Source organism: Anoplophora glabripennis, unplaced genomic scaffold, assembly GCF_000390285.2.
Source record: "Anoplophora glabripennis isolate ALB-LARVAE unplaced genomic scaffold, Agla_2.0 scaffold368, whole genome shotgun sequence".
Taxonomy (NCBI): Eukaryota; Metazoa; Arthropoda; class Insecta; order Coleoptera; family Cerambycidae; genus Anoplophora; species Anoplophora glabripennis.
In genome coordinates this window covers 481,195-504,706 of record NW_019416456.1, presented here as the reverse complement: position 1 = coordinate 504,706, position 23,512 = coordinate 481,195, and the positions used below count along the sequence as shown (strand labels likewise).

General features: G+C 33.1%; 1 protein-coding gene across 1 annotated transcript in view; it reads left to right on the top strand.

Moving 5' to 3' along the window:
- Positions 1 to 23,512, top strand: part of LOC108908459 (5-hydroxytryptamine receptor 2C-like) — a 49,580-nt gene that overhangs the window by 6,795 nt on the left and 19,273 nt on the right. Inside the window, exons 3-4 of the mRNA XM_018712499.1 lie at positions 39 to 321; positions 2,080 to 2,283. Of these exons, the coding sequence (XP_018568015.1) occupies positions 39 to 321; positions 2,080 to 2,283 (487 nt within the window). The remainder of the gene's footprint in view (positions 1 to 38; positions 322 to 2,079; positions 2,284 to 23,512) is intronic.

Genomic DNA, 23,512 nt, shown 5'->3' with positions numbered 1-23,512 from the left:
CACCACCTCTTCTTGCCTAATGTAGTTTTTTCCCGCAGGTATAATAAACCACGAAAATATAATGCCCAAACCGGGGTCGTGCGTCATAAACAACAGGGCATTCTTCGTTTTTGGTTCCCTCATAGCCTTCTACATGCCAATGGTGATCATGGTTGTCACCTATGCCCTCACAGTCCAGTTGCTTAGGAAAAAGGCCAGATTCGCAGCTGAACATCCGGAAAATGACCAGTTCCGTAGGTTAGGGGGGAGGTTTGCTCAAAAGCAGGAGAGGACACCTGCCATATCCGCCAGTATGTGGAGGACCGTAGGAAGTGGAGAAAGGTTAGCATATCGATTAGTAAATGGTATTTTAACAGTTTATAATATCTAAAAAATTAGTTATAGTTGCAAAACTTTTGTAACATTACTAAAATAGAGATTAAAAACACGAACAGTGAATAATAATGTAATTTCTATCACAGAACCTTTAAAATTGCATCCAACATTTTCTTCGACTTGGACGAGAGATGGGCGCGAGTGACACTTCATTTCTTTAGAACTAAATTAACATAATTCTTGTTGTTTTACCAGTTCACATGATTTACGGATTTTAAATAAAGGACACAAATCTTCGCGAGGATAATACGATATATTTTCTATATATAATAATTATATCGTACATAGTTTACACACAATACATTTTTGAATGATTACACATCTTTACCCGAATTTGACGCGCAATATCTCCGATGTCCGAGGTCTGTAGGTTCGCAGTGTGTACAACTGCTAGTCAATTATTAGCGCTGTTGCCACATCTACATAGTCTTTATGCGTTCATTAAATATAATTTAAAACCACTTAAATATGATATTTTTATGTTGTTAATTAGTCAGTATGTACGCTATGTGCATATGAGTAGATTTCTTTGCTATATAGATAATGCTTATCGCAAATAATTTCAATAGAATTTAATTTTTTCAAATTGGCAGCGGGCTTTAGTCTCATAAGAAAATCATAGGACACCCCTTGCGCTCCTCACTTCCCTCGGACCCCGATATACCTCCTTAAGTCACGACAAAAACGGTATTGCCTTGAACATTTGAAAATGCTTTGTATCTATTTTGCGTAACATCGAACCTGGTGCAGTGATTGTCATAGATCATGCGCCTCACCATAGTCGATGAATAGTAAAATTGCAACATCCGCATGGAGAAAAGGAGTAATTATGGAATGGTTGAGTGTAAGTTAGATTGGATATAAAGTCGCAATGTTAAAAGTACAAATATTAGCAATTGCACAGAAAGAAAAAGCCAAATACAAGAAATACGTGGTACATTTATTCGATTGCCATCAAATCAGTGTTGATTTTTGCTAGCCAGTTCATTAATTGTGGCAGTCCCAAACAAGTTTTAAACACACTTCATTTTAGTTTAAGACCCTCTCCTCTGGTAATTCTCCATCAGAGACACATTTTTATTGAAAATTTCCTGGTCATAGTACTGTAAGTTTTCATTCTATAGCTTCTTTACTATCTGGGCCTCAATCCTACTGTTAGAACTCCTGTCTGCTTTGGGTCCATTCTTAACCACACCAGGACAGCACAATCACTTTCCCTCAGAATAAAAATATTCTTTCCGACCCATAAATACAGCTCTAATAACGTTAATAGTCCTTGAATGGATTTTGAATCCTTCCGGTTGACGTTTGAAGTGCCTAAACGAAAGATATGATCCGGATCTTAACCGCGTGATTTACCGAACTCGTGGGAGACGTGGAGAAAAACTTTATTCGCCGATTTATAGGTGACAGGCCACACAATAAAAGTACAAGAGCGGGCGAATGTACGAGTTTTTCCCCGCTCGAGTTTATGTTGTACTTTCCCAAGTTAAACATAAATAATTTTATCGCGATTCCGCTGTTTTCTTTTTGTAGAGTGGCTTTATGAAAAGATATTTATACGCGGGAAAAATAAGGCTCTGTCACGCCAAGACGTCGTTACGACGTACATACGTCAGCATTTAGTCGATAATTGGTATATTTAATTATGTCTTCTGAGTAAAAAGGTTTTCCGTTAGAATTTACCAAAATTACTGTTTTTAGGTCGACTAGTAGTATGAGGATAAGCGCTTCCCACACCCAATTGCCGTACGTCAACGGGGGAAGCGGAGCCAACCAAGTAACAGGAGGTAGAAGAGACCAAAGCACTCAAACTCCCGAAAACATAGCCAGGGAGACTAGGAACTGCAAGCTGCGGTCGTTGAAGCTACAGCTGAATCACACAACGTCCAATTTGACTAATTTCAGGTAAGTCTGCAGGCCGGTAAGGTCAATATGTACAAAGTCCGTTGAACATGCTGGCTATATCTTTCTGGATTATAAATTTTCTTACTGAAGTCTAATAAAATAAGGCTAATAAAATGTAATCTAGCGCAGAAATGATAAATTTCTTTGTGCAATTTCGATATTTTCCGTGCAGGTGGGCTAAAATGTCAGGGCATTATATATAATGAAAAACTTAACCGAGTTTTATTTTCTTGTTTTTCATACTCTCTTCGGTGATCAGATTAGGGATTAAGACCCCCCAACTTTTATCGGAAGTACTTCCGTATTCTTAAGCCGAAAGCTTTTTATACCTACCCCCGGATACAACCCCATTTTCTGTCATTAAAAATAGACCAGGGTCTGTTTCTCGAGTATATAACATCGTTATGTATTCGTATATTCTTAATTCTTAACCTGATGTCTTATAGACGTCGGTAGTTCCACTGTAAAAATATCACACGGTGTAAGTTAAAAAAAAAATGTAATTTCTTATTTTTAGAGCTGAGTAGTGTTAATGTTTTTACAGAAAATTTCTATGAAATTTTAAACAGTATTTTCAATTTCAACGAACATGAAAAAATGTTTTAATAAAAAATATTATCGTTTGTGTTTTACATATAAAACTAATCTGCTCATATATCTGATATACAGGGGTTAGAATTTTGACTGCCTTAATTTTAACAGACGGTAGAATACATACAATTTAAAAGTACAATGCCGTTGAGTTTGCTCAAATATCTTTTTTTTTTCGTTGAGATATAATATGTTGAAATTTTTAAGTTTATCAGTTTCTTAATATGCGAAAATCTACTCAGGATCCCTTAGACGTCAAACAGTTGATTGCAGTTCAGAAACTTCATACTCAGAAACCTTCAATACATACGAACTCAAACTCACAAACTCCAAATCCACAAACCCACAAACCCCAAACCCACAATCCCTAAACCCACAAACCCCAATCCCACAAAACCCGAACCTACAAACTCCAAGCTTACAAACCCCAAGCCCACCAACTCCAAACCCACAAACCGTATGGATATGAAGTTTCTGAATTGCAATCGACTGCTTGATGTCTAGAAGTAGATTTTCGCATATTAAGAAACTGAGAAACTTAAAAATTTCAACATGTGATCTCGACGAAAAAAAAAGATATTTGAGCAAACTCAACGGCATTCGAAGGAGGGAGCCTTGTACTTTTAGATTCAATGCATTAGTTTTTTGAAAAAAAAATATAGATGACATTACTATATAACCTCAAATATGACGAAAAACAGTTTCAAAAATCTCAAAAACCTGACGTGATAGGGCAGTTCTGCTGCCAGATTCGGATTCAGCGCACCTAAATCCTTCGGAAATATATATTCAAATTTCTGCTTCCAAAAAAAAGTTAAATTTTGTTGGTCTGTGTAATTGTTTACATTTTTTCCGTAGGACAAGTCTTCCGCGTGCACACGTGGTGTGCATCAGCTGTGTAGCGCTGTTGTCACGTTGTGATGAAACTCCCCAATATTAATACTCGCTGTATTTTGAAAATTGTTAATCTTACGCCCTTATAATATACAACTTTTGTTGTTCATTTATGATTACTCTATATCATGTTGCAGTTATGGCAGTAATACTTCTTACACGCTGTATAGAAATCGTTAAATAATGCAATTATTCAAAAACGTATCCTGTATCCTTGCTGTTCTGTTGTCACCTTTGACAAAGACTAATCAGTAAAAAACAGCTACTACAAAAAGATCTCTTTTTGTCATTTGAAAATGTCCAGCTACTTCATGAAACAATGCCAATCAAAATGTAAAGAAAGTATTTGAATAATAATACCTTTCCTTATTTAATGCTTGATTTGACAATAATTCTGGGATAAACTACATCCCTTCAAGGGTGCCGGGCTACCCACACTGTGAATCATCACACTCCGGCCCATGTGGCAAAATTAAAGTCCTAACGAAAATTTAATTGCAACTCGGATTTTCAATGACTATCTAATAGGTCCAGGATTTAAATGGTTTAACTAGATTCACTAATTAATCGCTTCCGACGATTCTGCAGAAGTAATTATTACGAGTTACATCCAGATTTTCTCGAACAAATTTAAATTTATGGAAGGACGAGCCCCAACTGTTTTAATTGCCTTATCATTGTTCCGGACACGGAGAAATTCGAATCTAGCGCGATAAATGGAAGAACTGTGCCAATTAGTGCATGAAATTTAAAAATAATTATGGGAATATCGAGGGACCTTATTACTTGAACCGAAAAAACTAACAGAAATGTAGAATGGTGCATCCAACTGCTTTTACTTTATTTCAAAGCTGTTAAGCTGATTCAAATAGATTCAAAAAAGATTTTCCTAAAAATCCTGTCAAATGAAACTAAACAGTGCTCTTTGATATCAAAAATCTAGGCATGCAAAATAAATCTAATTAGTAAAGTTAAAATTAAAAATGATATACAGGAGATATACAGGAGTTGGGGCAATCGCACCAAACTCCAGAATGGATTCTACAGGTCAAAATAATAAAAAACTCAAATGTTTTGCGATTTTCATTTGTTTTCAAGCTCTGACTTAGCATAATCTTCAGGTTCTAAGTGTTGGACTCTCTGTATATGGTACGGCCTGTAAGCCTTGCTCATAGAGGGTTTAGAAGGTCTAAAATAATCCAAAATATCACTTTTTTGCCTACCAGAAAAAACGATAATTTTTATTATAATGTGAAAGTAACCAACTTGTACGGAATAAAATAATCTTTAAAATGGCTATTTTTAAAATCCGATACGATAATTTATTGCTCGGGAAATTGCAAAAAACTGTCAAAATTCTATTATTACTGAATAAACAATAAGTTTTGCAAAAATCAACTTACGACTTTGATATTGCATAAATAGTTGGCTTTTATAGTCCTTAATATGAGATTAAAATTTCAGTTTAAACAAATTATTCAATTATTTAAATGTTAATTTATTAATAAGAAAAAAATTGAACCTATGTCTATAACTTTTTCCGTCAAAATAAATACATATGTTGATACTTTAGAATTTTTTTTTTTGGTAAAAGTTTAAACAAAATACGTTAATTGCAATATTAATTTATTAAAAAATGATATTTAATCATTCCTATAATGTTCCATTACAAAAAATTACAAAAGATGTTGATATTTTGCAAAAAAATTTTTTGTTAATGTTTAAACAAATTACTAGATTAATTTAAATTTTTATTTATTAACAAAATGCATATTTGTGATGTACGCAAAATCGGTCAACAAGTTCCAATGATATAACTTGCAACAACAATTTGAAATTGCTATTTCAAATTTTGAGCTCGTGGATTTGTAGGTTTCCCTCCACTGACTTAACAGTCATCTTGTATCGAAGTCATTATTTGGAGCATTCTCAGAGATGCTGTTACAAAGCTATCGTTCTCAAAAATTTCACATATAAACTTTAGCTCTTTATCTTTGAAATGGCACTTATTAGAAATCTTAATTGTTATAAACAAAGTAGCTGTGATTTAAAAAAAAGTGTCTAACTTTGCCCCAAATTAAGTTAGAGCAACTTTTTTTTTAATTTTTGTAAAAATACCAGCTTTACGAATATGGAAAAATAATCTCTCTAAATATAATAGCAACAAATTTACTTTATTTGTTTATAAGACAAAAATGAGATTGTTTTTGTGATACGTGTTTGCAGTGGTAAAAAATAATTTTTTTGCAAAAAAATAATTTCTTCCAATAAAAGAAGTCTTTCTCTTTCATATGACACTCGCAGAATTAAAATATCTTGGTAATTTTGCATGTCAAGTTATTGCAAAAATAATGCCTTTGGGATAAACATTTAGAATTTTGCAAAAACTATTGGATGAATCGGTCTGAAATTTTAATCACATATTAAGGACTATAAAAGCCAACTATTTATGCAATATCAAAGTCGTAGGTTGACTTTTGCCAAACTTATTGTTTATTTAGTAATAATCGAATTTTGACAGTTTTTTGCAATTTCCCGGGCAACAAATTATCGCATCGGATTTTAAAAACCGCCATTTTGAAGGTTTTTTATTCCCTACAAGTTGGCTATTTTCACATTATAATAAAAATTATCGTTTTTTTTTCTGGTAGGCCAAAAAGTTATATTTTGGGTTATTTTAGTCCTTTTATTGTTAATTATTAAAAAACCTCACCTGATGGTGTGCGAGTTTTGCACATATTATACTAAAATTCACCCAAATTTTATGAAAACTTTCCTTGGCTACTCAACGGGTACCACCAGGTCATTTATTTTCCTTAACAAACAGCATATTTGCATACTCTAAGTTTGAGTAAGTTGGAGTCTTGATACAGGACCTACTCTGCCTATACATTTTACTTACAATGTGATAATTGTACTGACAGTTATTTATTTGTGAGTTACTAACAACTACTGACCACGAAACAAGTCCATCTTTGCTAGATCTATCTGAATCAACTAAAATTTTGTGTAAATTTTTGTGCACTAAGATAGTTTCACAATAACAATTTCACAAGAACAGTTTTTCGTCTAAAATTGATCAGCGATTTGAAAAATGTCATGAAATTTCAAAAGAATTCATAGGCGTAGAAATTCTGTTTAAAAAAGTTGTAGTTAATAGTTTTCAAAGAACATTATATCGTCACAAGACACCAAATTCGGTTTTGTTGTTACTTGCTGTAAAAACAAGTAAATTCGACACCTTCTATAAACTGTTAGAGTAGTTACGCTTAAAAAGGGAACACTCATTACATCTTCAAAAATCAATTTAACTACGTTTTAAACCTTTTCGTGGCTTACCTTGTACTTCCTTCTTCAGCCCGAGTTAAAAATGGGGCGAGGATAAAATTACGAGGTCCTCGGGGGCACCCAGAGGTCCTAAATAATTACAGCTTGAGCTAATAAAGGTGCGGAAAGGAATTTCTGAGCGAATTGCGGCGACTTGTTGATCTTATTTCGAGAAACAGAAACTAAATATTTCAATTACTCTAAGAAGATGACGCCAGACTTCTTGGTTAATGGGGAACCGCTACCTTCATATAAATGGCCTCCGTGTGTATTCCGTCAGAAAATTAATTTTCGGTGCGGCAGTTTCCCGAAATTGAAGGATAAGTTTCGTTTAAGTTGTAATGAAGGGAAGGTGTAATCATCTGACATGAATAGGGGGCTCGTCAGATACAGTACAGACTTTCAATGAACATATACGAACATTTTTTGATATAACGCAACGAAGCAAAGTAGGGGTAGTTTCCGCAGGGTACAGTTGATTATTTGAATAGCTTTAGGGACCTTAATAATTGACTAGTAAGTGAAAACAGTCGAAATGCTCTTTACAGTCCATTCAGACCGCGGCATATCCTTTCCGAAAACATAAATAAATCATTGCACCGATGAAAGGGGCCGTTATTCCGGCCTGCGATTGCCCGAAAACAACACGCTGACGAAAAAGAATCAACAACAGGTTAGCATTTTTAATTAAAATTCAAATTTACTCGGCAGCGCAGTCCTGCGAGATCCTGCGAGGGCAAAACAAAAGAAATGGAAATGACACGGACAGGACGGGCTTACACAATGCACTGTTATTCAAATGAATGAGTACGACGTTAAAGCGTTATGTATTATTGTTATTCAAATCGTCGCCTGTCAGTTCCATCACGGCTAACTTCTTAGCGGGAAAAAGTTGCTCGCCATTGCCGCTTTGTTTTGCTGAGGGGCGATGATAATTTTTTAATTACATGACGGGCGGGGACGGAACTAAAAAGGATTAAATGTTTGTCGTACACAGGACTCGAGATTAGTGTAGCAGAAAGTGAAAAACGAAACGTTGTGGTCCTTAATACAACTAGAAAGAAGTAATTAAGGCGAAAAAATAAAAAGATGGGGGTCTATACTCTGTTTGGAAATGAAAGAGAGTAATAAAACCCCGAGATAAGAACCGGCCATGGGCGTGGTAATATTTCGTTTCAGGTAATTATCGGGTAACACTAATGCTAACAAAAATGACAGGGATTGGAAAATCGACTATCTACAGACTTTTAAAGGAAACAAAAAATGAACAAGATACTGTAAATCCCCCAAAATCATCTACAGGGAGGTCAAAAGTCGTTATAGATGATTTCTTCAAAAATGTCATTCGCAGAAAAGTACACTCATTTTATTTTAAAAAAGAAATACCAACGCTAAACAAAATTTTAAGTGAACTTTCAGAGGACAACGATTTGCCAAAAATCAGTAGAAGCAAATTATGGGCCGTCTTACGAGAGTTGAATTTTTGCTGGGAAAAGCAGAACAGGAAGTCAGTTCTTATCGATAAAGATGAAATTATTTGTTGGCGAAGATCCTACTTAAGATCAATTAGAAAATTCCGTGACGAAGGGAGGAATATTTATTATCTAGACGAAACTTGGGTCAACGAGGGATATACTGTAACAAAAGTATGGCAAGATAAAAATGTAAAAAGTTTTCGACAAGCATTTTTGGATGGACTTTCAACAGGGTTCAAGGCACCTTCAGGTAAAGGGCGAAGATTAATAGTGACACATATAGGTAGTGCCAGTGGTTTTGTAGATGGCGGTTTACTTTTATTTGAATCTAAAAATACAGGTGACTATCACGAAGACATGAACGCAGATGTTTTCGAAGAGTATTTTACACAGATGTTGGATCTTATTCCTCCGGGGTCTGTAATTGTCATGGATAATGCCAGTTACCATTCACGGCAGACCGAGCGGACGCCTACGACTGCTTGGAGGAAAGCCGATATAATTCAATGGTTATCCGGAAAAAACATTTCTTTTGAAACAAATATGGTGAAAAAGGAACTTTTGACACTTGTCAATCTTAATAAAGATCAGAAAAAATATGTTATCGATGAAATGGCAACAAATCGCCAAATAACGGTACTACGGTTACCACCTTATCACTGTGAACTTAACCCAATCGAATTAGTCTGGGCGCAGGTAAAAGGAGATGTAGCGCGAAATAATACGACGTTTAAATTAAGTGACGTGAAAATTTTGTTAAAAAATTCCTTGGAACGAGTAACTGCAGATAACTGGCAAAGATGTATACATCATGTACAAAAAGAAGAGGAGAAAATGTGGGAACTCGATAATTTAATTGACGTTACTGTGGAACCTATCGTTATCAATCTAGGAGACGAAGATAATTCATCAGAATATTCAGAGGATGAATTTTAATATACCTACTTTTTTATTTTCTTTATTGTACATTTATACAACACTACATTTACTCACCATAATTTGAATTTTCAAAATACATATATTTTTGTGTGGAATAAAAGTCTATTCATTAAATTTAAATAAATATTTTGATAATAATATTGAATAATTTTATTTGAATTACTAAAAACCCTCTTAACCCGGTTATGATGCTTAAAGTAGCCTCATGTTTTGAAATGCTGTTTTTATATTGTTTACTTATAAGAGAAATGGACCGAGAAATTGAAGCGGCATAGACAAAGACGGATTGTCGGGGATTAAATTTTAGCTACCTGCTACAATTTAGTACAGTCCGATCGCACAAAGTTTTGTTAAAAGTAGACCTCATCTATACGGAAAATACATAATATAAAAATATTGAATATAAGCACCAGTACTTCATTAATTTACGACTTGCATACATAATGAGCTTTTATTACTCTCTTTCATTTCTAAACAGACTATAATGTACATTTTTTCTTTTATGCAGAATAAATTGCTAATATAACGTTGATAAAAAAGTAGGTGTTACCTTTACTTCGCTGAATTTGTCTTTAGAAGCGCTATATATTTATACTATATATAAAATATAGCGTCCTATTAAAAAAAAATGTCGGTAATGTTATAGGTCTGTCAAACATGGTTTAAAAAATAGAAAATATTGCAGGAAAGTGACAACATTTATTTATTTAAATTTCAACTGGAAAAAAAATGAATTTTGTTCCATCATTTTAGGACACAGTGTATATTAAAACCACAAATTTTATTAATTAATAACAAACAGTAGTCGCAAAAACAGTTGAATTTGTTGATATAAAATAGGTGTTATAAAATTTTATTTATTTCTTTCCTTTTATTACACCTTGCCGCCGTGCTGGTCGCCGACTGCAGGCTTTGCCTTATGCAAGGTTAGGTTTTACAGTGGCGTGCAAGTATATTTTTAAATCATTTTTATACTGCCATTTTTTATTTTTTTACAAAATTGTATTTGTAAGAGTCCCCTGTACACATTCAAAAAAATGTTTTGGATAAATTTTGCATCACCCTGTATATTACCACGAGCCGCTACTGGTCGAACCACCACCGCGGTAAAAGCAACAGTATTTGGCACATTACCCAGAAAATGTACTGCATACAAGAGAGTTGGAAAACTTCAAAACTAGGCGCGTGATATGCCATGAACTTCATTTTAAGTTGCATGGAGCGAATGTCTTTTACTTTATTTTACGCCAAACCTTTTACTATCCTCTCTCTACGGTTGCTAGTGATTTACAGCAGATCTTTCAATCGGTATGTCTACGTTTTACAACAAAAAAGAGACTGTTTCATTTCACCCCCACGAAAGCTGCACAATTGTTTCCAAAAACGCAGTAATTGTTCAAATTGGGCTGGAAGAGTATTTACCCCCATTAACCCTATTAATAAAGTGAGATAAATGATTTAGTTCCGAAAACCCCAGCCATCATAGAAGACCCGAGTTGGCTCTGCAACAAAAACGAGCTCGCAGACTTCCCAGCCTAGCCGCCTTTTGTTGTTGCCAAAAATACGGATTTCTATTCTCTATTCTCGATTGTGGGCTATTTACAGTGACGCTGGAAGAAACAAGCGCCTTATCTAGGGTTTCAGCATTGTACTAATGGCGTATTGTAGTAGTAGCGTTCGACGCAGCACGCTTGACTTTTAAATGTTTGCCAATATCGGATTTCTGGTGCTCGCCTGTTAGAAATGTCTCCAATGGAAGTCAAGTAGTTTATTTATAAGAAACAGGAGTACAGTTTGAAGGATAAAATCAAATATCAAAACGTTCAATGTTTTAAATCTGTACAGAAACAAACACATGTGTTTGTGAAAAAAAGACGATTGACGTTCCAAGCCTTACATACTCTTTTGGTGTAATAAAATGGACCAAAGCAGAGTTAGAAAATTTTAAAATATTAACCCGAACACAATTAAGGAAAGGTTAAGTTCTCTCATTTTTTCTCAAAAATTTCATTATGTAAAGTAATTAGTAAACAGCAAGGAACATATAGCAAAAGAAAGTTAAAATATCATAGGTTTATTTAATAGTAATGTAAGTAAGTTTATGAGTAAGTAAAATAGATATAAAGAAAAAATATTAATGTTCAAAGTAAATTTTATATATCAATAGGATTGTAATGTCAGCGAAATGTCAAAAATAAAGTTAGATTCACAAGTCATAAAATATTACATATGAAATTCTAATAAAAATATAGAATTAAGGAATATTTTGAAATTTGAAATATAAGTTAAAATTTTTGTAAATAAACTGGAATGTGATTGTAAAATTGTAAATTATAAAAGGGAAGTGAAGTGAAGTGGAAAAGAAAACGGAATTTAAAAGAACAGGCATATGTGAAAAGACCTTAACAAGGGATAAAAAAATCAAGGGAGTAGGATAAATAAAAATATGTTTGAAATTAATACAAATTCTTCATACCTAATAAATAGTAGATAACTTTAACTTCACTATATTAACAATAATAAAAAGTGGCCATATTAAAATTTAGATAAATATTTAAGTATAAAAGTAGGCAAAGTAACACATTAGGAACGAAATTTTAAGATCAGTTAAATCGCCTTAAGTATAGGCAACCAACAGTACACACCAACGAGTCAATTTGAATACCATTTTATGAAAAGTTCCAAAGGTGTTACAAAATTGCTAATAATTCCAAATATTCCAAAATTGTGCCTGAACATTTCACGATAATAATTTATTGTTGACAAAAAAAATAAATTAATGAATTAATTAAATTCTGAATAATATCTTTGTTTAGTGTGGCGTATTGTTTGGGTTTCTACAAAGGTTTAACCTCACGAGAACTCACTACTGGGAAGAGTCTAAAGCTAGCCAGGGTATAATTGACAACAATTAAATCACAGCATACCAACACAACAGCAAGATCATAGTATATTAATTATAAACAAATCACACGCACATACGAATCATAACAATATACAATACAGGGTGTCCAAAAATGGGTAACGCGAGACTACAGTAGCCCGGTGATGTAAGGATTGAAAATACTACAACTTCAATAATTTATTTCTCATATATTTCTTTAATGATAAGTTGTGAATCACCCTATATTTAAAATTGAGTTTAATGATATTGTAAAAAGCATAATCCACGTTAAACACAGAAATAAGTATGTTAAAGTGACCATACGTCTCCCTTCCAGGCCTACCGGGACCGCGCAACTAAATTATTTAAGAACGCTAAACTGAGATAAACTTCAGCCGGCTTTCAATGCATAATGCAGACGGTTACCCCTAGCGAAGGCATAACCGTCGGTTGCGCTGTCACAGAGGATATATATCGCTGCCAACCATGAAAACAGAGGGAAGGAAGAAGTTTAGATTTTGTCGCGAGCTACGAATTGTTTTCGCTGTCGCGATGCACGTTTCGGTGGCATATCTAGACACGGTGGAATTTATTGGCCTCGGAAGTTGATTTATTTGGAAATACGGGGACGGGCCAGATAATATCTGAACTTTAGCCTACGAGACGGCTCTTCATGTAACGTAGCTTCGCGGTTGGGGGAGCTCCATCTAATGGTTCCAAAATAAACTGAAACGCCTGGTGGTGTGTGGAATTATACTTCTCCTAAACACTATTTCAAAAAAAAGTAATTGTATTCAATGCACATGGTCATTCACAAACCATTCTACGTTTTTATCATTTTTACCTTTCTGTTTAGAAAAAAATTGTGAATAGTACATTTTCTTGCGATATTAAAGAAGTATATAAAAGACCATTATGGATTGTTACGTTTTTTAGATATACACCTAACACATAACTTTTGTTTTTTATATAGAAGACGCTGTCTGGCAATAAAACTAAAGGTCGACGAGCATTTTTTAAAAATTTTTTATAGCATTTATTCGTTAGATATTCCCGAGAAGCGCTGTATACAGGGTGTCTCATAATTAGCTGTCAACCCTGAACAGGCCGATTCTATGATCAAAACTAAGTAAAAAAGTTCATATGAACATGGGTCCGGAAATGCTTCCTAAGGGCACAGGGACCCATTGAAGAGGGAGGAATGGAAATCATTTTTTTGCAATATCTCTCAATCGCGTTGTGATAAATGAATGAAATTTGGTATACACAGCTAAATTTTGATGAGCAATTTGATGGACTAATCCATTTATTTCCACAAGGTCCATTGGGGTGGGTACGGGGGGGCCCTTGGTACTTTGCGTGTGTAACTTTTTCATCTTTGACTTTTTAACAAATTGGACAGCAAATTCCGTTTTCCCGAACTGTTTTACGTTAAAAAGGTACTCTTGTTTCAAATCGTTATCTTTAACGGTTTCTGAGAAAATCGCTCTTGAATTGATCCCACTTTGGTCAATTTCATAGTAATTTAAACAAAAAATAATAATAATAATTTTCCTTTCCTCTCTTTTCCATTTAAAGGATTAATTTTTATTTGATTTAATTTTTTATTATTATTTTTTTATTAAAATTAGATTAAATTTAAACAAAAATTTTTTTTTAATAATTATCCAGATTTTATAAAATGTTACTAAATATAATAACTGTACAATCACTATAAATATGCATTCATAATAATTAATAAAATGTAATATTCATCAAATATTTATATTTATTTGTTCATAAAATATGCATTTATAACTTAAAATCGCCTTTCCCTAGGGAGGTAAACTACCTCACTTACCTCCCATTGCCCATAGCAACTTCCACTTTTCGGTAAAATCCACTTACCTCCTTAAAAACAAGTATTAATAGTAGATTTACTATTGTGGGAGCAGATAAAAAGTATTGAATGACGAATTTCGACAACAGTAACTGCAAACTGCAAGTTTTCTTCATCAATATCGCATGAAAGCCGACAAAATGCCAACAAAGGGCGTCGTGACGGATGGAGGGGCCTACAATTCATCTGGGTCATGAATCAAAACGCAGCCGACAATTATCCGTCCGTCTAGTAGCTCGACTCCAAACACCGCCGTCGAGCACACGAACAATTAGGACAATTAAAATTGATGTCCTTTCTGGAAAGGGCCCAACAACGAAAACTGCGGCAACTATTGAATGGCCCCAGAATCGGGGTTGCCAACTATTCCTGTTGGTTCTTGGCTAATTTTCCCGACAGAAACCGCCAAAATTTGCCACAATTAAATGTCTGCTAAAAGAAAACATTAAATTACTCTTATATAAAAAATAAGTACCTATATAGAACATTTTTAATACGCGACTAATGGTTTACTTGAATTTTTCGTATTTCCATCACAGTTAACAACGCAATACGTATGTGACATTTCACTATATTACATAATTTCACTGATTTAGTACAAATATTTAAAAAAATCAATCAAAAAACCAAGCAGATGCCGGTAAACTAACGCCAGAACGCCATAAGGTTATCTGACGGCGCGATACAGATTTACCGCCCAACTTGGCAACCCTGTCCGGAATCCCTCTGGCGTAAATTAATTGTTACATCACGTGAGCTGTGTTTAATTGAGGCAGTGTCAGGCGTGCGTCTGCAAATGGGCGCCCCTTCGAAATAAATACTCGACCCCGCGCGTTCCGTGCGATATACTGGCGCTTTGGGTGACAGATTGCGAGCTGCCCACTCAAAGGGAAAATATTGCATACCCTTTTCAGTGGAAATAAATTCATTGGTGTCGGTCGCGCGGAGGACGAAATATAAAATGCCGTGTTTTCTGATCCATTTAAATCCAAAAGCGGCGGCTGCTGGAACTATCCCTGAATTTTATTCGGTGCCGAAACTGGCTGTCAACGGACGTGTCATGGCTGCCCTAGTTTTCAAAACACGAAATTAAAATTTTAATGAGGCAAACAGCGTTCTAGTATGAAAAACTCTTTAGTATTTGTTTTCCTTTCTTTTCACTGGTAGATGAAAATATACAGGGTGTCCCATGCGTCGATCGATATCTAGGAAAGTACTGATCCGAAAAATTTGAAAATTTGGCAACACGGCAATGACCCTGGGGCGAACACAACTAAAATATCTAGAACCACAGACCACCTAGACTGGCCGTATCTAATTCCAATGCACGGGTACTAGTGAATGCAAAATCCGGGGAAGTGGAGTGTGGAAGGCAATCTGACCGCGCGCATCTTTAAGCAGATCCGGATTAAGAAATATTTTTATTACATATTAAACATTATATTGCATCTTATGACAAATATTCAATTTTAAGTTTGTAATTCAGAAAATAGTATATTTTAGTGCCATATTAAATAAAACTACAAAATAATTTAAATATATTTATTACCCTCTAAATAAAATTAATTTATTTAATATTTGCCTTTTCGTAGATTTTACCGAATTAAATAATTTGACTTCATGATTTATTCGTACATCGATATACTTTTCACATTCAACCCTTACAAGTTCTATTAAATGATTACAATTGTTAGGCAAATTATCAAATTGATGTTCATGCAAATTTTCAAATATGTTCGCATTCAGAAAGTTTTAATATTTACATGATAAACAATTTTATTTTTCTGTAGCCTAGGTGTTCTGCTTTCATCATTATTAAAATTTTTTATAAATTTTTCTGTTTCTTGGCATATTACTACGACATCTCGAGATGGATACGTCAAACAAACACGATCTTTAATAAAAATTGACTGTACGAATTGTGTATTTGACATTAAACTATTTACGCTGTCTTCACATTTTATTGGCTTTATTAGAGAACTTGTTATTACGAAACCGCCAATATATACCATAATGTACTTGCTAGTGTCCAGACCTGTTTTTTAATAGCCTTCACTCATCTTCGTTTTATGTCAACATTCCTTGGAAATCTGTAAAAATTTAAATATTAGGTTTGAAAAATCGAAGCGTACTTAATTATTTTTTTTTGTCACAAAACTCTCTGATTTTTCTAATCGCATTTTGCCAACTCTCCTTTTCCCGGGTGCTGAACATGAATCTGAAATTAGTTTTGTTTACGATTTTTTCAATTGAAAAAAATATTTAATCAATTTTCAGCTATATCTCGAAATGACGGGAATTGGTAAAATTTCATAAAAATTTGAGACTCGCATAAAGTAAATAATTACTAAAAATATTTTACAGTAATTCATTCATTATTTTATAATAACAATATCACTTTAATCACTACACTATATGGGCGAACAAAATTATAAGCTAACCCTGGAAACTTGTGACGTCAACCGAAAAATGGCGTACATATTTACCTTTTATATATTCCTTTTTTTACTTGCCTAAAGAAGGAATCTTTTCGCCTCTCTTCACCAACTCGATCACTTCTATTTATACAATGTTTTACAATACACTTGCCCATAATAAAACGTCTAATTATCGAAATCACAGCGATGCGTAGGTACACGTCAAATGCTAGGACACGACTGAGCGCTGTGCTCCAAATCCGGCTCCGAAGTGTTTTCACCAAAGTCGCTTTATAAGCCAGTCTAGGTGGTCTGTGTCTAGAACTCTCTAGCACTTCCGGTTACACCGGATACCAACATCGTTATTTTAAATGGGACACCCTGTATATTATTGCATTTTCGGATTCTACGTGAAATTTGAGTGTCACTTTATTAAATACTTCCTATACCTGGAATGGGAAGAAGGAATGATAGAATTTGAGATATTAATTTTTAAAGAAAAAAATTGACAGATGCAAGAGTCCGTGAAGATGCCAGTAACTCTTTTCAGGAGCGTGGCATCAAGTGGATTTTTGGTACCTGTAAAGGGAGTAGGTTACACTAAATTATGGTATACCAACAAATTAAAACATTTAATACTAGGTGTTTCATTTTTGCTGTTACATTTTAATAACTTTAAGCTATAGCTTTGTTAACTTAAATGGAACACCCTGTATTTTTTACTTTCTCGTATGCGGATTGAAATTTGCTTTCAAGACAGGGTTGCCGTTACTACTTTTAGAGATATTTGCAATTTTCTATTTTTTGCAGTTTTTCTCGTATCAGACCTGTTATCAAATTGGCCATGACCAGAGACTCTCCAAAAACAATTGAAATAACTTGACATTTGTCAAGTTAGTTGTCAAATTATTGTTGTGTCTGAAAATTTAAATAAAAATTCCTGGGGGTCGTTTAAATTGGGAATGGGGAATATTTTAATTTGTTTGTTATTGAGGTTTGTTTCACTATTTGTTTATGTTTTGAGGTAACTAAAAGATTTTATCCACGACTATTGTATAATGTACCCATTATACGTCTGTTTGCTCGACCTTAATAATACCCATTAATCACGGCAGTGATTAATGAGTCATTAATCACTACTGTCAGATGCTTCCTTAATTTAGCTATAATATTATATTGTTCTGCTACAAACAATCCGTTTTTAAAATTTTATCGTGTAAACCACTAAATATTTTCAATTCAGTGCTGTATATATAAAAAAAAAATAAAAAAATGAATTTTCCTAGACCGGATTCGAACCCGGGACCCGCGGTTGGAAGGGAAAGAGCATCTACACTGAGCCATCAGCGACTTCATTTGTGCGAGTCATATATCTGTTTCTTAACATACCATGTTTTTCGAAACATTTCAAAAAAAGCTTCAACAAAAATATTTAGTAGTCGTGGATAAAGTATAGTATTCTACTCCCGTATAATGGGTATTATTCACTCGGTGATTTAGGCCACTCGCCTGCGGCTCGTGGCCGTAAACTTCACCTCGTGAATAATACCCATTATTATACGCTCGTTGAATAATATACTATTAATAAATTTTAAAGGCAGCTCGACCCTGTCAATCGATGTAAGAAATAATCACAGTCCGTCAAGAGACGGTCGCCGCATAAGTCAATCAGCCAATAAAAAACAAATACGTCACCAATTTCCTCAGTTTATCTTCGTTCAATCGTCATCTCTTTCTGACTCATTGCATATCCTATAAGAAAATAAGAGGCAAATGTAAAATTGTCACTTTTCTTGTACCACGCTCCTTTTAACATAAAATAATAAATTTAATCAGTTATGATTATGATTTAACGGGTAATTTGAGTCTAAAATGTTAGAATATTCTCTTGCCTCCAAAATAAAAATTGTGTACAATTTATATGATCTTATTCTATCTGCTTTTGTCTTTAGTTAAATTTCAAATAACTTACCAAAGTATTTTAAATCTTTATAATAGGCTTATTTTTGTACATACCAACTACAGTTATATTTATCCTTTTACAGTTGATGTTCTGAATTAAAAATTTCTTAATAAGTTTTTACAAGTAAACTATACAGTAGTTTTTAGTCTTGAAAGAGTTTTTTTTTTCGGTGTTCGGAGTTAAATGGAAAAATAAAATGAAAGGAAGAGGAGGAAAAGTTATTCCCACAGAACTTTTGACATAACATTTAATTTTAAGAAAAATTGTCAAGTTTACAAAAATTTTAAAACCACATTTCGATAGAAAATTTCCAGTCGCTTTTCTAACAATCACATCAATTTGTTATACAACAATAATAATAAATTTAGTCCTTTTTGAAGTGAGTACAATCAGTTAAATTAGAAATTTAACATTTAACCTGTTTTATTTAAGTCTTTTTCTGATGGTAAACTTAATAGCTCTGCTTGAGGATCACGTTCAGAGTTTGTCTTCAAAATAAAATTTTTAAATTGTCTTGTTTAGCACTATAAAAATTATTATTGCAAATTGCAACACTACACCTCACTCCTGACATTTTTACGTGGTAAATTAATAGTTTATATTAAACACTACACTATCAACTTATTAAAAACTATTATCAATAACTAACTAATTACTACAAAATACCCAAACAACTATGAAAGATTTACTTAAATGCTTGCAAAAATGCAAAATTACTAGTTAAGTCGAATGTAAACAAACATAGATCCTAAAGGTTAGAAATTTTGTGACGTAGTATGAGATAAGCCACGGACCGTGAAAAATAATGACGTCTTATGGATAATGTCGAAATTACTCACCCTTCAGCTTTTCAGTGTTCCATTTCGCTATATATTTCTTCTGTTCTGAAAATGTTTTGTTTATGTTCTGAAAAATGAAAATATGTATTGAATTATTGTATCCGGAGTTTGTTGAACATAGTTAACTGGGAGGTCTCAATCGGCCTTTTTGATGTCGGTACTAAACCGCTGTACCTCCCTCATCTAGGCAGATCTGCACGCAACCATCAGGTGTTCTGTTTAAATTAGTTGAAAATAGTTTGCTGTAATATCCGCATCACTAACGCGGCTGTTTTGGGTTTAGAAACTGCTATAAAATGTTTTAACAATGTGAGATATCGATATATGTATGTACAAAGGGGATCCCGGTGTTTGTCCCTACAGTGGCAATTGATAAATAGTTTATATCAAAGGTAAGATCTGCGAGAGTGACATTCAAAGTATTTGAAAATATAGACCGATTTTCAAAAACAGTTTTCGTTGTCAGTACAACGCACCTTGTAAACACAGCCAACCTAGCCTTGAACGGTTTCAGCGGTTCCAAAAATGTTTCTTCATATTATTATGATAAGTATTAAAAAACAATGATTCTGTTTGCAAAAAATGTTTCTGTTTCTAAACACCAGGTATTTATTTATTCACTATTTAACTAATCTCATAACCTGCCATCATTTTATCAACTTACATTTCCATGCCAACTTGATTGTTTAATTTAGTAATGTTGACCTTTTTAGTTTTAATTGCATTATGTGATGATTGGAAACCATGGCGTATAATTGATTAAATTTGATATACATATTTACGGCAAATTTAAAATATTTCATTATAAACTGTTTATTATTCCATAATTTATTCATGCATGGAATTTGCACTTGGATTATGGTCGCTCTCAAAAATAAACAATATGCGACAGCTCGTTCAATAATATGTTTACTGTTATATATTTCTAATCATTCCAAATATAATTTTCGTTATGATACAATACGTTCGAAACAACCTACACGGAAAAAATTGCGTATATAAAATTGCTGCTGTACCAAATATATTTTATTTAACACAATTTTTATAGGGCACCTTACAGACTTTGACAACTTTGACGTTACAAAATAACAACACATTTTTTATTGTTTCTCTAAATTTCCTTAAATTTTTAAACACAATATAGAACGATATCTAAGCTTCTAAGGACATAAACGGAAGAAATAAAACATCATGAAATAAATAAATAAATAAATAAATAAACATTTAAATATAGTACTAGGGAGAGTTTGACCTTTATAACAGTATTTTTCGCATTTTGGCTGATAATACTATTTTACTAAATTCAAAATCGTTTACTAAAGTGGCACCTTACCACATTGAAATATCACTTTGCTATCCAATAGTAATGTCACTCTTAATAAACAACAGTTTGACAGAAAATTGTTTCTTTACGTATCAGAAACATTGTTATACATACACTAAACAAACAATTAAAGGATCAAAAGAATTTTCGAAATTTTTCCGTGATTTTTGACAGACTGTATTTAGGTGAAAAGTGGTCGTATCGGGAATTAAAAAAGCATTTTGAAGATCTAAGATTCTAGTTTTTAGAGCTTTCAGTCAAAATTTTTTAGAAGCTACGGTTATCATGCAATTCTAATGGTGCGAAAAAAAAAATTTGCAAATTTTCCACAGACTTGGAAAAATTTTTTATCAGCTAAGCCATTGCATGAACCAGATAACTTGTTTATTCAGCTTCAATTTCCTTTCTTTTTAATTTCGATTGGACCATTTTTCATCGAAATATTGGACTTTTAATGGAAAAGGATCCTTTTTTCTTCAGTCATCAATATTTCGGCGACAAATGGTCGTACAGAGAATTGAAGGGCAGTTTCGAAAACTGGAATAAAGTTCCTATAACATGCTGCCGCAACTTTTCGAAAAAAAATGTTTTTTCATCTTTTACACGAATTTAGAAAACACGAAAAAAATGGTAATTTATGGTTTTTTTAGAAAATTGACGGCTAATATAGAAATATTCACGAAATGACAAATGTTAAGCAAGATTTTTACAGTTCGATATACCCAGAAGAACCCTGTGAAGTTTCATCTCGATCTAGCGAGCCGTTTCTTTGTTTCGAATAGTCAAATTTTTGAAAAAAATTAAAGGATCACGTTTTTTGAGCTAACCGTAATTAAAATGGGAAAAAATTTTTGAGGTTTTCTCACATTTTTATTGCAAATAACGTTTAAATTGATGAAAAAAAAAACCATGAAAAATGGTCGTACCGAAATTTAAAAAAAAGGAAATTGAATCTGAATAAACAACCTATCTGGTTCATGCAATGGCTTAGCTGAAACAAAGTTTTACGTTCGTGGAAAAAAAAGAAAAATCTAGTAAAAATATAAGGGTTTTTTTGGCGAGCCAAACCACATCAAACCCGGATAGCTCGAGTTTGATTGTGTTAAGAGTTTGAGTTAACATTTGACAGAACTCGCAAAAATTCTTTTGGTTTGGAATTCTAATCAATAATAAAATCGTAACCTATAATCTATGATAGTGCTCGTAGCTCAAGTTGTTTAATTATTTCTTATATACTATAGTTGTTATCCCTAATCTGAAATGCACATCCATGAAATAACGTTAATGTTTAGATGGTTATTAAATCAAAATGGGTTTACCTTGTTCACAAATATTATCTATTCCAACGCAAATGTATCGTCTAAAAGGAAGTTAATAAAGATCTATACAGTACAATATAGAAAATGCATATCTACGATTAGTTATTTGGATCTTCGATTACTATTTTTTTATAATCAATTTTAAATATTACTTTGTATTTTTTGCAGTGATCCATTACGAAATTTTTTTTATTTACAACATACCTATCCAAACCTCTAAAAAAACGAAGTAGTGACTAGGTACGATGGTATGAAACAGAAAATAAATAAACAAAGATAGAAATATTAACTTAAGATCCATACCAACCCACAAGTCCGGTTTGATGGTTAGGCAAACTCTGCCAAACCGGGTTAACTACATTTCTTGCCAAGACGTCAAACCGCAACAAACTATAGTTAACCGGGTTAGCGGTTTTCTCGCCAAAAAACTCTTATAGTAACGTTTCCATAGTCAAAACTTTTGATTTATTGCGTCGTATTTGTCATTTTGACGTTTTAAAAAGGCAAGTAGCTTTTTATATGGTGATATATCCATATTTACTAGATTAAGAGATTTTGCTTAAAATAACTAAAGACATTGTGTGAAAAACACTAAAATATGTATAAAAAATAGCTTACCTTCTCAAAAAAAATACGTCAGCAATAGCATTACACTTTCATCAATTTTTAGTACGTTTTTTGACATCCTCTACTTACAAAACATTTCATATACCTACCTTCCCGCATTTTTCCTAAGATTTTAAAGGAAGTAAGCTCGAAGATGCGTCTCGAGCGCATTTAAAATGTCTTCAGAACGATTGTTTTCAGTAGCAAGACTTACTTATACAATTAATATTTAACTTATTGTTAGAATCAATTCGACCCACAAATAGTCCAATCAATAGGTAACATTTCAATAATTAATTAATGACTGTTTATAAAATAAAGTAAGTACAATGTTTTATGGTAATTATATCTTTTTATTATAAATGTATTACAAAATATTTATTTAACTATCGTACAGAAAATTACGTGGTATAAAAATATTCGTCGATTACATTTTTTATATTCTCACCTTATGCAGATATATCACTCTTATGTTTCAATTCTTCTTCTCTTCAATTCAGAAAGTGAAAGTTTTATGATGGCGATATTTTTTCTTATAAATAATTATTAAAATGTTAACAAGAGATAAGAGAATTTTAGACCACAGGAAAATTACGTTTTCCAAAGGTAATTATGCTTTTAAGGCCGTCGTAAACGTCATATTTTGGTTTATATCGTCGAGCTACCCCAGATTAAGTACAAAAGGATTTTTGTACGCGGTCCAGAAGTCGAGACAATGAAGATTTTGAAAGTAAGAGCGCTTTTGAACGCGCGAATTCAGTTTTCTGAGCGG